This window comes from Nyctibius grandis, chromosome 16 (assembly GCF_013368605.1).
Source record: "Nyctibius grandis isolate bNycGra1 chromosome 16, bNycGra1.pri, whole genome shotgun sequence".
Lineage (NCBI taxonomy): Eukaryota > Metazoa > Chordata > Aves > Nyctibiiformes > Nyctibiidae > Nyctibius > Nyctibius grandis.
Window position 1 is genome coordinate 530,671 of NC_090673.1, and position 16,177 is coordinate 546,847.

Sequence of the window (16,177 nt, forward strand, 5' to 3'; positions counted from 1 at the left end):
GTAAAGCTGCAGCATTAAAAAGCCTGAAGGGCACAGGAAAGCCAAAGGCTGTTTCGCTGCAGTCCAGAGCTGCCCCCAAACATGCACATGTAACCCCAGAGAGCAGCAGTGCTGAGAGCGTCCCTCTGCCTGGGACACAGCCCCCACCGCCCGACCACGCAGGCGTCGGCGGAGCAGCTGGTCCCACAGCACGGAACTGAAGAACAGACGCCAACTTACGTGTATCGATGGTCTCCTGGATGGGGATGAAGCCCACGGGTAAAGTGTCCTTGATATCAATGAGCTTCATATCAACCAAGACGTTGCCTAAATGACTCTTTGAAGAGAGAAAAAAACACAGTTGACTATGACAATGTCACCAAATTCCAACCCAGCTTTTCTCACCTGCTGAACCCCAAGAAACCTCATAATTGCATCTGACCACCACCTTTAAAAATGGTGAGGAAGTACCAAGCCAACACTTGCAACTGTCCCCTCTGCAGGAACTACACGATGATTGACCAGGAGATACTGGACAACCTTCAGCATTTACAGATTCTTACACCTCCACCGCCATACTTCTGGATCCTTGGAAGCACAACCAAATTCTTCCCTTTGGAAACACGGCAGTTCAAAGTATTACCTCCACCGACGCACCCACTAAGCAGGTCACCTTAGTTCTCACACACTCTACAACAGCAACACGAGATTTCCATGACAGTAACAGCAGAAAGCATTAGGGGAAGATGGTTCATGCAGACACAGCCAAAGTTATTACATGCATTAGCTAATTAGCACTGAATAGACATGGTTCTAACTCCAAACGCAGGCACGCTCCAGAAGAGCGGGCCATTTGGAATGAAGAACTTCATTTGGAGTCCATATGAATTCTGAACTGATGCCTCGTCCTATTAATCAAGGCTTGGAGAGCTCAAAACACAATTCAGAATGACAGCCTCCACAATTGGTTAGAGACCAGATTTTCTTCGCAGTTCTCGTTAAAGCCAGCATTGCTGCCAATAATCTGGATTCACGTATGGAAGAAAAACACACACTTTAGTTACTGCACAGCCTTTATAAACAGAAATGCAATACAGAACAATTAAAATTTCATCCTAAGCCATCAAACCATATCAGTGTGTTTTACTGTCACTGGTTGCTAAGTATCGCCTTTAGTTTTTATCTGGCAGAGTATTTCAGGCAAACCTCTACTCTCTGATTATTACACTGAACTATTTTAAAACTTATTTAAATTTGTAGCCTCTGAAATAAGGGGAGATCAGGTCCGAGTTTATTTTTTGGAGGTTCTGCATTTCACGGTCACCTCCCCACAGGAGGGCCACCACGCCCGCAGCCCTGTCCCACCACACACAAGCGTGGCACACGTCCTTCGCTCACGCAAAGTGGCCAAGGCCGGGCAGCCCCCACATGCCTCCGTTCCCCCTTTGGCCGGGGCATCTCAGAGCCAGCAATGCTGGATGCTGTGAAGCCTGAACGTATCAGTTAACACGGTCCTGGCACAGCCAATGGTAGATGACGTGGTCGCTGCTGATTCATCTTTCATGTTTTATTTATCCAAACTGTCTGGCTGTGTTACATCAGTGTGCAACTTCCAGCTGAACCAACGATCATTCCTCCATCAGCAGCAGAGAGGCAGGAGAGATGCCTCCGAGAAGTTCGTTACCTACTGAAACACTGGGAGTCAGCACTGATGCTCTGCCATATGCACAGGAGAAAAGGGCACAAGGCCCCCCATTTGTGAGATGCACCATTCGGGGCCTTCTCACCATGACACTCAAACACGAGCAACGTCCTCATAACCTGTCAAATATTGTAAGCTGTTGAGAATGATGATTCTGATAAAAAGACACTACAGACTGTCTCCGTTATAAACCAGGTATCTGAGGTGCCTTAACTCTGCTACCTACAACATGTTCTTCAGGACAAAATTCCCAGTGTTTTGTCAAAACCAAAAAACCCCTGAGTGGTGAAGCTTCCAACCCAAAGCGCAGCAACACATCAACATCCAGGCCAGAGCAGCCTCTCCCTCCCAGAGCTCTAGGTCACTGCTGCCGGGGAGGACCGAGGCTTTTTGACCCTCAGAGGTCCCCAGTCAGGCAGCCCTAACGCCACCGACGCAGGGCTCGGGACGGGACGCAGCGACTCGCGCCGCACCTCCCACGCCAGGCTGCCGTGCAGCCGGGACCGGCAGTCCTCCCCCCGCGCTCCCTCTGATTCACTCCTCATCAACATGAGGAACGAATTCCCGAACTGTGCCGAGCAGAGGATTCATGCCAAAAGCCCAACAGGCACCGACTGAGGTATTTACGCTGTCTCTGGTAGCCAGCAGTTGCTACTATCCTGTAATTATTTCTGACAGCCTCTCATTTAAGGTAGCCACAGATAAACTTAATAGACAAATCATCACAAATCTTTCTGATTAATACCCTCCCTGCCTATTCTGGGGCTATTATTCCTGCTACTGCAGGTACTCTAGGATGAAAAGCACAATTATTGTCCATCCACCCCAGAAAGCAATATTTCCCATAGCTTTACAGGTTTATTTTAATCCAGAGGCAGGCAGGGAAGCGGATGGAATAAAGGTCAAATGCTGGAAATTGGCAGCCCCCAGCTTTCCTGTCAGGAGCCGTGATCAGCCTCTGAAGTCGCAGTCGCTTTTCTGCTCCCGTCGCTGGTGAAAGCCTGAGTACAAAATGGTATCTCCGTGCCCTGACAACTGAGTCACTGTGAATATCCAAAACACGACGAAAAGCAGGATTACCCACTAGATGGAGTGCATTCATTGTAGAATTAAACAGTTCCTCCAGAAAAGAGGAAGTTTTCACACTAGCCTCAACCAAAAACATAGCAGAAGGTAGAAGGCAGCAGGCTCTCACTGCGCATGGTCTCCTCTCCCCCACGGAAGATGTGGGCAGAGAACTGCCACTAATCACAAATTACCTTACGCTTGATCGCCATACTAACGGATTACAAGAATACGGTCGCATAGGCACAACGTGGGCAAATTTTCAAGAATCAGCACCAAAATCAACAAAGAAAGAAAAGCTAATCCTGCAACAAAATGTCTGTGATGCCCCTGGATTCAGCAACTAACATTTCCTTCATCAACATTATCTGCAGCATTTGCTTCTCCAGGTAACTAGAGTCAGAAAGTCACCAGGATCACGAGCATGCAGCGCCCATTGCTACAGCAGGGAACGCCAGCATGAGGGGGTGCTGAAATGCCAGCGTTTCCTTTTCTGCTGCTTTTATTGCAGGTTTCGCCAGTGATTTCCTTCTGTGAAGAACACAGACAAAATGCAAATACCTAGGCATGCAGTTTGCCTCCTGACTCACCCAAACTCAGCGAAATGCCTGCTTGAATTATAATTGGCTCCATAAAATGAATTATCTTATGGGTAAGAGCATACCAGGCACAGATGCAAATCATGCAGACACTCAGCAAACGGACTTACATTTTCTTTTGAAAATGATCTCGTGAAGCACAGGTATCGTGTGACCTTGGATTTAAATAAGCCATCTTTCCAGAGGTCAGCATCCAAGCCATCTGCTGTTTGTGCGACCTGCAAAGAGGAGACAGAGGGAGAGACGACACATGTGAGCCAGATAAAGTTAATATATGGGCAGTACTTCTTCCTCAGACCTCTTCTAATTAACGGTAGCCCGAACTCTCACAGCATCTCATTAGTTTCTTCACGAGCCATAGTGCAAAGAATTTCCAAGAGGAGGTATAAAAAGAAGTTCTAAAAATGCTGCCTCTTGGGAGTCCATTGATTAAAGATGCTCTGACAAAGGCTATTCTAATGAGGAAACAGCAACTTTGGTTACAGTCTCCAAACAACAGTTTGGGGAAGTCAGCATATCGAGGCGCTCATTACCACCCTGCACGCAAGGGCACACTGGGGCAAGCTGTGAGGAGGGGTCCGTGCAGACAAAGCACACAAACTGCCCAATCTCAGCATAATTTTCACAGAAAAGCCATTGAGGAATTCTGGTCCCCAGGACAAAAAGCTGCTTCCACCAGCGGGGGAAAGCCCTGGTCCCTCACAGACTTCAGCAGCAGTGCTGCGTGTGAGGACACACCGTGCAAATGTCCCTCTCCAACACAGCCCTGTGCCCAGTCGAATCAGTGGTACATGCTGCACGGAGGGCAAAGGAAACAGAGCCCGGGCGCTCCACCGAGGAGACAGAGGCACGTGCAGGCACAGGAAGGCAGGAGAAGATCTCACCTTCGAGCTGATTCAGGGAGTGGGCACGAGGCAGCCCCACGCCCAGGGAAAGGGCTCGGCTCTATCAGCAGCTGGGTGCTCACCCTGCTTGGTGCAAGCTGGTAAGAGCCTCTGCCCCAAAAGGTTTGTTGTCGAGTAAGAGAGGAGACAAGGCGGCAAGCACAAGGAGAAGGGTAGCAGAAATAAGATCACCCCACCAGACTAACACCCAACTGATGGCTCCCAACAGGAGGCTCGAGCGTGGCCTGAAGCTACACAGCAGCACAGCGAACGTCTGCCTGGTGCCTCGCAGACGGGGGCAAACCGCTCTGCTGCGGCTCGTCCGAGGCTAATCTCCGAGTGAGACCTTGGCCCCAGAGCAGCCTGATAACAAAGAGCTGACATTTGTTGTTACTGTTTGCACCCGTGTCTTGTTGAGCAGAGACTCCACGCAGGGCGCAGGAAGCAAGAGGTGTGTGCTGACAAGACCCTCGGATTATCCCGAGTGCGGAGGAGAAAAGCGTGTTTATCGTCTGATCAGCAAAGGGAGCAAAGTGCTTTGGCTGCTCTTTGCGTTTTGGTAACTGCTGTTCACAAGCCCCTGCTCAGCTCAAGCCCTCGTACAACAGACAGATTTTGCGGTCAGGTTTCTGCAAAGAAACACGCATCGTTTTTAAAAAGTAAAATTTTAAAACAGGATTTTGGTGGGACCTGGGTCCTTGGCTCCCGGGAGCCAGCAGTGCCAGGCCTGGCCCACAGCCCTGCCCGTGGGGACAGGGTCCCTGCTCAGCAGCCACTCGGGCCCCTCCAATGCCTCCCCACCTGGCTGCGCTGCCGGTCACTGCCTGGCAGGAGCATGATGAGCAGTGGAGCAAAAAGCAGCTGGGGGTAACAGCTCGGGGGTAACAGCTCGGGGGTAACAGCTCGGGGGTAACAGCTCGGGCCCACTAACCCGCCTGCCCCATCGGCAGTGTGCAGGGCTGTCCCTGCTCCAGCACAGCCCTGGGTGAGCAGCATGCTCGGGCTCTGGCCCCAGAGCAAACCCCACCGTGGAGCTGGCGTGCAGCCCGCAGCAAGGAACGCGGCTGCACAGGAACCACACCTCTCTCCTACCCCAGGCTCTCTGCCTCCCACCTCTCCTCCCTTTCCTCCCCACCCATATGCTCAGTCTTGCCAGTTTGGGCAGATTTTCAGGAACCTAAGCTCAGACACACTCCGTACATTTTGGCAAAATCAAGTCTTTGGTGCTCCAGCTGTTAAAAGACCTGGCTAGTCACTACAAGCATCAGTAGCTGTTTTCTAAGCAGACACAAAGGCAATGGAGATTTCCAAGTAATTAAAAAACTACTGAGGGAAAAAGATCTCTGACTCCTTTGCCAAGATTCCCCCTGGTCTGGTAGCGTGGGCTGCGCCTCACCGCCACCTCCAGCCGGCCAGCATGTCGAACCCCGGGAAATGGACTGGGACGTCCCCCGGGCAGCTCACTTACACCTGGGCTGAAAGCATCCACGCCTTTGCTTGTTCGTTTTAAAGAGGGGCAAAGGGAAAAGGAAGGAAAAGAACACCACAATGGTTGTTTATTGGAGAAAGGACACGAATGAAAGGGAAACTGGGTAAAGCCTATAAATAACATAGCTGTCGCAGAAAGAGAGAACTGGGTACTTCACCATCACAAAACTCAAAACCACCAGCGAAACTACACGACGTCAAATTCATCACCAGTAAGAGGAAACTCCCACACAACTCTCAATCCACCTGTGGGACTGAATGCTGCAGCAAAAGGCAAAGCGATCAGAACCCTAAGGGACTACAACAACATCCCAAGACAAACTGGTGTTAACGCTTCCCAAAAGATGAGTGGTTATTCTTTCCAGGGTGCAGTTTGAACCTCTAACTAGTAGGGCTTTGGGGAGTACGCTCCTAGGATGGAGCTGCCTCAGCTGCCTTCATCAAGGCTTTACACCCTGAAGCAACAATCAACTGTCAGTGTCTCATTAGGGAAATTGCAAACTGGAGAAACACAGAGCCTGAGACCGCCCAAGTCCGCACGTTGCCCACGTCTCAGAACGCGACTTTCTCCGCAACACTGAGAAGTGCACTTGTGCATACTGGGCTGCGTGCCTGCCGAGAGGACAGGCTGGGTTCCAGAGAGGTCACGGGGAAGTGGCAACCCTGCACAGCACACCCTGCTCCACAGCCCTGCCTTGCGCAGAGCAGCCACCTTCCCAGACATCCAGGTAAGCAAAGCACAGCCCTGCGTGCCACCGTCCTGTGGGTGTGGGCACCAGGACACCCAGTCACATCAGGGTGGCACCCGGAGTGGCCCCATCACAGCCACGGTGGAAAGGACACCGACTGCGGTGCACAGCACCCAGGCACAGAGCCGGATGGCTGATTTGCCACACACGAGGCTGAAGGAGCAAGCGTGTGGAAGCCACGCTTAGGGTAAGGCAACTGCAGACAGCAGGCACTTCCCCACGGCCTGCAGCGGGCACTGCTGGCCCCGGGGCCAGAGAAGAGCTCCTGGTGAACAGAGAGGAAGGCAGAAGCAGAGGCAAGGCAGCCACCCCTCCGTGCCCCCTAGGAGAGAGCGACCCACATTCACAAGCATTATTACACCACCACCGTAATTGGATTAAGCCACACGAAGACTCTTTCATCTTGTTTAGTTTACACTGCGCTAGCGCTGGAGCTCCCTATTAAACCACAGACAGGCTATCTGGGGTGAGCACTCTCTCTGCCCAGTCATTTAGGCAGAATGCAATTCGGTTATCACAACTCTCACATTGTCCCATGCTCCTTTATCAGGGCAAGCAGCTAATTACACAGCCTGGCTCACACAGGTAATCAGCGCTCAGAAAAATGCAGTAAATGCAAAAACCTTCGAGGTCTTTAAGGAGCCTTTTCACAATTCCCTCCCTCGTGTCCTTACTTCAGCCTGATCCATTTTCTTCCTTCCCACACAGAACAGGGTATGCAATGATCCAGAGCTTTAAAGGGGGGAGCAAAGCCTCACTCCCGACCACGCAAGCTGTGTGACTCTGGAAACCCGAAGTGTGATGTAGCACATTTGGAGCAGGATACATAGAAAGGTGAGCAGATGGACTACGGGCCAAATCTTTCCGTAGAGAGCTCTGCAAGGGCAGTATTTTATGGTATTTCACTGTTTAGGACACTAATCTATGGGGAGAAAAATCATGCTGTCGGTTACACAGCAACTAATCCAAGGAACAAGCAGCTGTTAAACAGTGACCTCCCTTTATCCATTCACACATTCATCTCTGCTGTACCCAGCTGCCTTTTCCTGCTGCCCAGCCTCCTGCCAAAGCTTAGTTTAGAGGTTTGCATTCTGTCCATCAAAATCATCCTTGCAATTTCAGCTGGATGTGAAACTGTGCTTTTCATTCTGGAGCTTCTCATCATCATTGTGCAGTGCTGATATGTGGGATTAAACAGCTGATGCGGGATCCATTTGTTCAGAGATATAATTTGTGCAATACTTAGGACTCCTTCAGGATGAATGTTACTAGGATTATTAAATTTGCATGCCACAGTGGCCAGCTGTTTCTGAAAACCCCTCCTCCAGGTAATTATGCTGCTCTGGAGTGGCACAGATGAAGCAGCATGATTGCACCCACAAACCTCCACTGAGGGAACGCACTAAGTGCTGTGGGCTGAGAGGTGGGCAGCTGGATAGCAAATTACTCCTTAAAGCACACATCTGAAGGCAAGGCCTCCCTGGAAGAGATGCTGTTCCCAGCAAAGTAAAGCCTCATTAGTGCAGAACCAAAGCATTAGCAACGGCAGCTGAAATAGCTCTACTTACTACATCATAACCCGTCGGTGCTCGGTTCCGGGATGCAACCACACCAACGCCTGTGATGGGATCCATCGGCAGGTCGGGCAAGGCATCTGAGAGGTCTCGCACTTCGGGCATCATGGACTGATCCTGAAAGAAAGGAGCAGAATTAAAGGGCTGCTCGGCAGCACACCCCAGCACAGGACAGAGAGCACCAAGAGCTTGCATGCATGCCACAGTGCCTGTGCTGACACACCACGGACTGCCAAGGTAAACACAGGATTAGGCCAGACACACCTTCTGCACTTTCATTTGCTTTTGATAAGAGGGTACATTTGTGCAATGCCCAAAAGGTTTGGAATTTGGTTCAGCAGCCGAGTTTTTTTTGTTTCCAGGATACTTAGCATGGGCTGGTCTCCATCTAGCAGTGATGGGAAAACCCAAGCTCATTCCCTTCCCTCCCAAACAGAGGGCAAATTTCATCCCTGAGTCAGGCTGCCTGAAGCAGCTCTGCCATTTTAAGCGGCAAGAAATCTGCTCCTAATGGTTTCATTGGGAGGTTCCCCCTCCACTGCGGGTGTTGGACATGCTGGGGGGTCCCCCGCGACTCTTCAGTCCCATCACACCCTCCTGAACCAGACCATTTTCAGGTAGCAGCACAGATGTATCTGGCGCTGTCTGCAAACCGCGCGTGCTGCAGAGAGCCTCAGCACCGGGAACACAGAGGAAGCGGCACAGGACGGTCTGAGGCAAAGCAAACAGAGGCCTCGAAGAGGCCTGAGCATCTTCCAGGAGAAGGGAGACATCACCAAGTACTTCAGGGAGGGAGATACGCAAAGGGGGATAGAAGCAGAAGACCAACCAATTTTGGAGAGATGCTGTTGCAGGAAGCAGGAGGAGAGGACAAGAGAGCTGCTGAAACAACTCGCTGAGGAGGAGGATGGGGAGGTGCCACCGCCTCAGCATGTGGTCTCCTGCAGAAGCAGCCAGTTAGGGCAAGTCTTCTGCGGCTTTCAGGCAGGAATGCCCCGGGAAACCACCCCCCACGCACCCCGAGATGAAAGGGCAGTGCTTTGTGTAAACAAGCGTCACTGCTGCGCAGCCAGACAAGCCGTGAACCAGAGCTACCTAATTCAATTCCCTCCTCAGAGCAATTAAACCCCAGCATTTCTAGGCCGTGTAGACAGCTGGTTACTTACTGCTTCTAGAAAAGGCAGAGGTGAGTGCTGGTGCCAGTGGGACCTGGGTTTACACTTCACAATGCCCAGTCTGAACAAACATCGTGCTGCAGGCAATAAAAAAGAGCAAGTCTGGGCCCTATGTAAATAATAATAATGTCACACGAACAGCCAGACTACCTGAGGAGTCCAAACCAACAGAAGCTAGCGACCAGTAACGGTGAAAACACTACTGCCGATGAACCGAACCCAGGAGAGCGCTCTGCTTCGGCACCTCGACAGGCGCCCGGCACGCACACAGCGAAGCGGGCCCGCTTTGCTCCCTACGCAGTTTAAGCCTCTAAAGCACAACGAGAAGCGCACCCAGAGCCGTAGGGGCTCACCCTCCCCTCCCTGCCCCGACCTCAGGGTGGGCGAGGAGCCGAGGACCCTGCTGCAGGAACGCTGGTGGCACCGAGCACAGCCCCGACAGCCCCTGCACCGCTCCGCTGGCTCACCCAGATGCCTCGCGAATAATCCAGAACCTGTTGCCTAAAACGTGCAGTACCGAGCAAACGTAATGTGAATTTAACAAAGAACTTACAGTCTGTTCTTCACACTGATGCACATTTTCTGAAACATGTCCAAGTCACTCTCAATAATGTGATGACTTGTTATTACACATCGGGAGGAGCTGGGAGATAATGACTGCTGATACGAGCTGCTCTCAGGCCATTTTGAACTGAAATCCAGGTAAGTGACGATACTCCCCGGCGTGCTGAGCACGCCGCACGGCAGGCTCCAGCACAGTCCCAGCTGCGCCGTGGGGAAGCAGATCCGCTCCCCCGGTGCCTCCAGCCTCCTGCAAACCTGCCCTGACGAAGTGCTGGCTGGCTCCACAGAGGCGGGGGGAGCAGGGGTGCCAGCACAGCACCCACACCTCACCTCGGGGGAGGCGGAGGGGCTGTGCCCCCTCTCGGGTCCCAGGAGGGCCCAGGCGGGCAGGTAGCCCCTGGCACTCCCTCCTCCTCCCCAGCGGTGATGGCAGGCTCGGGGCTCAGCATTCCAGGGACCTGCTGCCAAACGCTGCCCAGGCCCCGCTCACCACGCTGCGCCTGCTGCGGGGAGGCCTGGCTGCCCGGCAGGGGCCCGAGCAGCAGCAGAGAGCCCGAGGACGGGGCCCTGGGGTCCCCGGCACCCCCGCAGGGGGTGGGTGCCTGTACCCGCAGCGCGGTGCCACTGGGCAGAGCCCTCAGCCCGACGCACCCCGTCCCGGCGGGGGGAAGAAAGGGACCTTTGTGGGAGCCGTGTGCGGTCCCGCTCAGCGCGGCAGGGGAGGGGAAACGGCATCAATCCTCACTTTGTGCCGCTCACACAAAGCCCCTCTATGGCGGCGCAGCGGCTACGCACGGAGCACGGGGCTTTCCGCCCCGAGAGGGTGGGAGGCGGAAGCCGTGGGGCGAGACGCCATGGGGCACCGGCGCAGGGCCCGGGGCAGCACCCCGGCGCAGGGAAGGCGGCTGCCTGCGCCCGGCCACCGTGGCACGGCGAGGGCGGCGGGTGAGGGGTGTGCTGTGCCAGGCCAGCCGCTCAGGGCAGCTTCCTCCTGCGCAGGTGGCATCGAGGATGCATCTGGAACAGATACGGAGCGGCAGCAATCAGTTTGCACACCCGGATAAATGTTTTTGTGAACTCTGCACAGGTCAGAGGGGAGGCTCTGGCTGGGCAATCATACAGACAATTAGTCACATTGCACTTCTTCCCCAGGGCGTCTGCAGAGTTTGGTTTCCTTTCTATCATGCCTTTGAACTTAAAAATATAAAACAAACAGTGAAAGAATAGATTAAATTAAGGAGTAGGATTCTATAAATACTCCTATTAGACCGCTTGTTATTTTAATGAAGTTCTCTTTAGACAACATGAGGTTGACCTATACGCCCACCTACCATCATGGTGGCCGAGAACTCAAACCAGCTGACCAGGAGGCGGCCTTTCACCATCCTGCGCTAAGCTGTGCCCGCTGCAGGGTTATTCTGGGAACAGCCCAAAACAATCAGAAGAACATTTTTCCCATTAGTTGGGAGCATGCTCGTGGAGGTCGATCTCAACTGCAGGGCCACATCCACCCCCCAGCACGCCCAGGCAGCGAAGGGAAGCCGGATGCGAGCCCTGGGGCAGGAAGAACCTTCAAAACACCGTGGGGCCGCTCAGAGAAAGCCAGCAGGGAAAGGATGTGCCTCCACCAGAGAAAGTCACCATGCATTCTGCCGGCACCAGACCCGAGCAGCGTGCAGCAGAGTGGGCGGGATGGCTGCAGGAGAAGATGCAGAGAACGGGCTCTTGGCATGCAGCCACCACGCTGCTGGCTTTACCCCGAATGCTTCCCGCACCCCTGAACCTCTGCTCCAGGCACAGCCGCCGACCAGGCTTCCAGAAGTCTTTGCACCAGGGAGTTCAAGGTCAGCGGAGCAGGCTGTGCTCTGTCCTGTCCTGCCACCCCCAGCTCCAGAGGCTGCCAGCCCGCAGTGCAAGCCACCAGGTACAGGCAGGGGAGAAGAGCAGAGGCGGCGCGGGCAGCAGGCAGTGGCTTTTAGGCAGAAAGCCACACACGAACAGTCCAGCCAGGGCCTGGGTTTGCTCTGCCACCACACAGTGCTCACCTCAGCCCCGCTCTGGGTCCTGCTGCTGCCAAGCACCTCCTTCCACACGCACCCCGGGCCTGCTCCCCGTGCAGTACGTGTCACCCTGGCAGTGCGAAGCCCTCTGCCCAGTGGCGGTGCAGCTCTGGGGGCTGCCCAGCACACCGAGCCACCCCTGTGGAGGTGGCAAAGCCGAGGGCGGCTCATCACCCCAGAGCAGGCTGTCTGGCAGCCCATGCCCGCAGTCACATACATCTCCCCTTCTCCCAGAACCCAAGACTGTCTGTTTACATCCTTTTTGCTCGCTCTCACCCATTTTCTTGCTAGCTCATCTCCGCTTTTATTAGTTTATCCCAGGCATACTTTTCTGCTGGCTTCACTGTCTCCTTCAAGTATTCCACTGAGGTGATTGACCACACACACTGCTGGGCTTTGGCCGCGACACACATACAGCAAAGGAACACACTGTCAGAGATGAATGTATTATTGTCAGTTTGCAGAGCATTTTTCCCTCTTGGTGTTCCCTTTCAACAAGTTCGGCAAGTTCAGGAGCTGGTGGGTACACAATCAGATCAGGCCTGATGATGTATTTGCTACGGAAGCATCACACTGCCAGCAAAGCAGGTCAAGTTCTGAAGTTAAATAGCAAGGGACTTGCAGAGAGAATGGTCTTATTGTTTCTTCCTTCAACTACAAGCCCTGCACTTTGACACTGACTCGCTCTTCCCACAGGCAGAAAAGCATGAGCTAACGCAAAACTGCAAAAAAAAACGTCAACTACCTCACTGAGTTCCTGCACCCTGCAGGAAATAGTCCCATCAAACCAAAGCAGACACACTGCTAAAACCCTCGCTCGCATGCTCGGGTTATCGCTCCATCGTTTTGAAAAGGCGGTAGGTACTGCTGGCACAACTGCTCAGCGGCTACACCGACGTACTCCTCCGCACGCCCGGTCCTCCCACCACGCCCAGGAACAGGACACAGCCCCAGCCAATCTTCTATTTCTGTTCATGAAATAGGACGTAGTTTCCATCGGAAAAACAGGAGACCACAGCGGGACGCAGGGTCAGGGCCCTGGAGGCCTCCATCACAAGCTGGCAGAATTTCATTTTCACGTTTCGCCCCAAAAGAAGGTATGTCTGGAATCACCCCTGCACCCAGGCTCCCGTCTTCAAGACAGCTGCCCCGTACCAGCTGCAAAATCTCTACAGTTTCTGACTGAACTAGATGGAAACAGGAACTTAAGTCACAGAATGAGCAAAATTGAGATCTTGTATCGCTCCACAGCCGTTCTAACTAGGGACACTCGTTTGAGAAGTGTCCTGTTTCAAACCAAAATAGGTTTCCATGCACAGATGACCTTGCACCAGGGCAGCAAAATTTAAATGACATTCAGTTCAGTTATTTCTATCTTGGCACGTGTGTGAACAAGCCCCTGGGGGCTACAGGAACCCTTGAGCCTGGGATTCACTTTGTCAGAGCAGCACGCACTACAAGACTGAAACGTTGAGTGTTTTATTTCACACCTCCAGAAGCTCAAACTAAAGCCTTCATCCCAGCATGCTGAGAAAATCTATCTGGAAAGGCTATCTCAGCTAAAAATTACAGGGACGACACTGCCAACCTGCCACACGACATGCAGACTCCACTAAGGTACACATTAACATGTTCCCACTCAGTTAAAATAAAACACAAGATGGAGAAACCTAAGTTTTAGCCCGACCTGCTGAACACCTGCTGAAGCCCAGCCTGCCTCCTTTCAGCTGAAGGACTCTGCTTCCTTACCATGCCCAAGCCGAGTGCCCCAGCTCAGAGAAGGCACAGAAAACACTGAAGAGTGGTGGATCTTTGAGAACCTCTCCAGAAACCACAGTGAAAGCTCACAAGCCTCAGTAATGCAAGAGGTGAATATGTAAAACACAGGCAGCTCAGCGTCACTGCTCTGGCCAGCGCTGCAGAGAGACCCTGCATTATCACCTCCAGATATGCAGAAACCTGAGAGCAGGTGAGAAAAATGCGCAGTCAAGTAAACTCACGCTGTAAGCACAGCAAGAGACCACGCAAAACGCAGGTTTTTTGTCACCTTCTCTAACCGGTCACTAATATAATTTGCAGTGAACTCCTGAGCAGGTCAAGGTCACAGGGCTTTGCCCCACGGCTCATCACCGACGCTGCTCCTGCAACTGGTCGCCAGCCCCAGCAGAACCCTTTGGTCTGACCTGGGGGACAACAGGGACCTCGGCCCCGGCCCGCAGCTCGGCCCCTCGCACGCCGGCTGGCAGCAATGCCAAGGCGCGGTCCGTCCCCCCGCCACGCACAGCGCCGGCAGGCCCCGGGCCCCGCTGCCCCCCACCGCAGGCAGCGGGCACCCGCGGGCCCGGGAGGGCTCTGCCCCGGCCCGCAGACAGGGCCCAGGTGCCACCCGAGCCGGGGGGGGTCCCGGCCTGCCCGCCCGCGGAGGGGCCGCGAGGGGCGGCCGGGCCGGGCCCCGCTCTCGGACGCGCCGCCCCCGCGCAGGAGCCCCGAGCGCCCGCCGGGCCCGGTCCCCCGCCCGGCAGCGCGGCGGCCGCGCCGAGGGGCCGCGGCGGCTCCGGGGACACTTAACTGTTGCCCGTGCGGCGGGCGGCGGGTCGCGGCTCCCCCGTCGCAGGCAGAAGCAGCTCCTCATCGCCCGGCGGGGCCGGCGCGGCGCGGCCCGGCGGGAGGAGCGGCGGCGGCGGGGGAGCGGCCTGCGGGCCCGGGCGGAGCCGGGCGGGGAGCGGCGCGCAGGCCGCGGCCCGGCCCCGCGCACAGCCCGGCCCGGCGGACGCGCTGTGCCGGGCCTCGCGGAGCGGCGGGGCCGGGGCCGCAGCGGCGCAGCGCAGCCCGGGCTCCCCCCCCCCGCCGCCGCGCAGGCCCCCGCCCCCGCCGCTCCGCGCCCACCCGCGGCCGGACCGAGTGCGCAGGGCCCAGAGCCCGCCCCGGCCCCCGGCCAGTCCCCCGGGGCACTCACCGCGGCCCCCAGCGCTGCCTCCCGCCGCCCGGGCACGGCCCAAAGCGAAACCGGCCCCGCGCTCGGCTGCCCTGCCCCTGCCCCACCCCCGGCGGGCGGCCCCGGGGCCCGGCCGCCCCCAGCACCCCCGGGCAGCGCGGCTCTGCCCTCGCCCCGCCGCGTCCCACCTGGGGCTCCAGCAGACGCAGGACCGGGGGCTGGGGGGCCGCTCCGGCGAGCCCCGTGCCACAGGAAATTAAACTTTATAGAGAAAACCCTTCCCCTGCTGACCGCGCTGGCGTGGGAGCTCCCCAACAGCTTCGCCCCACTAGCGGTCTGTGGCCCTGAGCCTTGGGGAGCTGGGCGATGCCAGGTGGGGAAAGAGCTGGATAATTTGCAATTCAGTCAACACAACCCCAGCCTTCCTTCTGAGACAAACTACATCCAGGAGATAGATAGGCAGCAGCTGGTGTGGGCTGATGAAGGGCAAATTGTCTCAAACCAAGCTAGTTCTCTTCTGCTTGAGAAAACAGTCCCTGCGGTTAGGGGATAAGCAGCTTTGCGAGCTACCTAGACTTCAGTAAGATATTTGATGCTCTCACCATGGCCTGAAAATCAAACTCAGCAAATATGGTCCGGAGAGGTCAGGGTGTACCAGGCTGGTTGGGTAATCAGAAGCCGTTAGAGGTCCACTTGCAGCGCAGAAGACACATGGACCTGAGATTCTGCAGGGATCTGATTCTGCTCAATACTGCCATGGGCCAGTGATGAAAATGAGAACTCACTTATTAAATTAGCAGATGATGCAAATCATAGAATAACCTGGAACAGCAGTGGGGCCTGTAGCCATAATCATATGAACTAATCCTGCAGCTGCCCTGCATTCGGTTTTGAGCACCTTACCTCAAGGAAGGTCATCAACAATAATCTGGAGAGTAGCAAGACTGGTGTAAGGGTTGACATCAATGGCCTTTGATGCAAGACTGAAAGAGATGGAGCTGTTAATCTAAGAAACAAACGGGTGAAGAACGAATGTTAATTTGTAGGTGAATTAAAGAGGAGGGCAGTAACCTGTTGTCCCATCCTTTGTGGCTAGACTAAGAAGTGATGGGCGTGAAGTGCAGCAAGAGATTCTGCAGAGGCACCATGAAAACTTTACAACAGCAAAGACAGCGAAGCACAGCTTGGAGAGTTTTTATCACTGGTCAAGTTGAAAGCCCTCCTAAAAGTCGTTCCCTTGGGGCAGGGATCAGGCAGGATGGTCTCCCAGGTCCTTCCTAGAGCTGGTTTCCTCTGTTTTCCATTACATGCTGCCTGCTCAGAGCCATAGTTTCCTTTGTGCTGGAAATGTGGCCTCTGTGACTTACAGGAGGAACAAGATCTCACTCAGATGATATCACCCA

General features: G+C 54.7%; 1 protein-coding gene across 3 annotated transcripts in view; it reads right to left on the reverse strand.

Annotated features, from left to right (window-relative positions):
• MVB12B (multivesicular body subunit 12B) overlaps positions 1 to 14,862 on the reverse strand; it is a 54,444-nt gene extending 39,582 nt beyond the window's left edge. Inside the window, exons 1-5 of one of the 3 annotated variants that reach the window (XM_068413701.1) lie at positions 14,796 to 14,862; positions 9,207 to 9,292; positions 8,035 to 8,157; positions 3,456 to 3,563; positions 220 to 316 (exon numbers count right to left, since the gene is read on the reverse strand). In XM_068413701.1, the coding sequence (XP_068269802.1) occupies positions 220 to 316; positions 3,456 to 3,563; positions 8,035 to 8,148 (319 nt within the window). In that variant the 5' untranslated portion in view covers positions 8,149 to 8,157; positions 9,207 to 9,292; positions 14,796 to 14,862. Of the gene's footprint in view, positions 1 to 219; positions 317 to 3,455; positions 3,564 to 8,034; positions 8,158 to 9,206; positions 9,293 to 14,408; positions 14,512 to 14,795 lie in introns of those variants that run through there. The other 2 variants (XM_068413700.1, XM_068413699.1) reach the window with 2 other exon arrangements.
• Between the last annotated feature and the right edge of the window lie 1,315 nt (positions 14,863 to 16,177).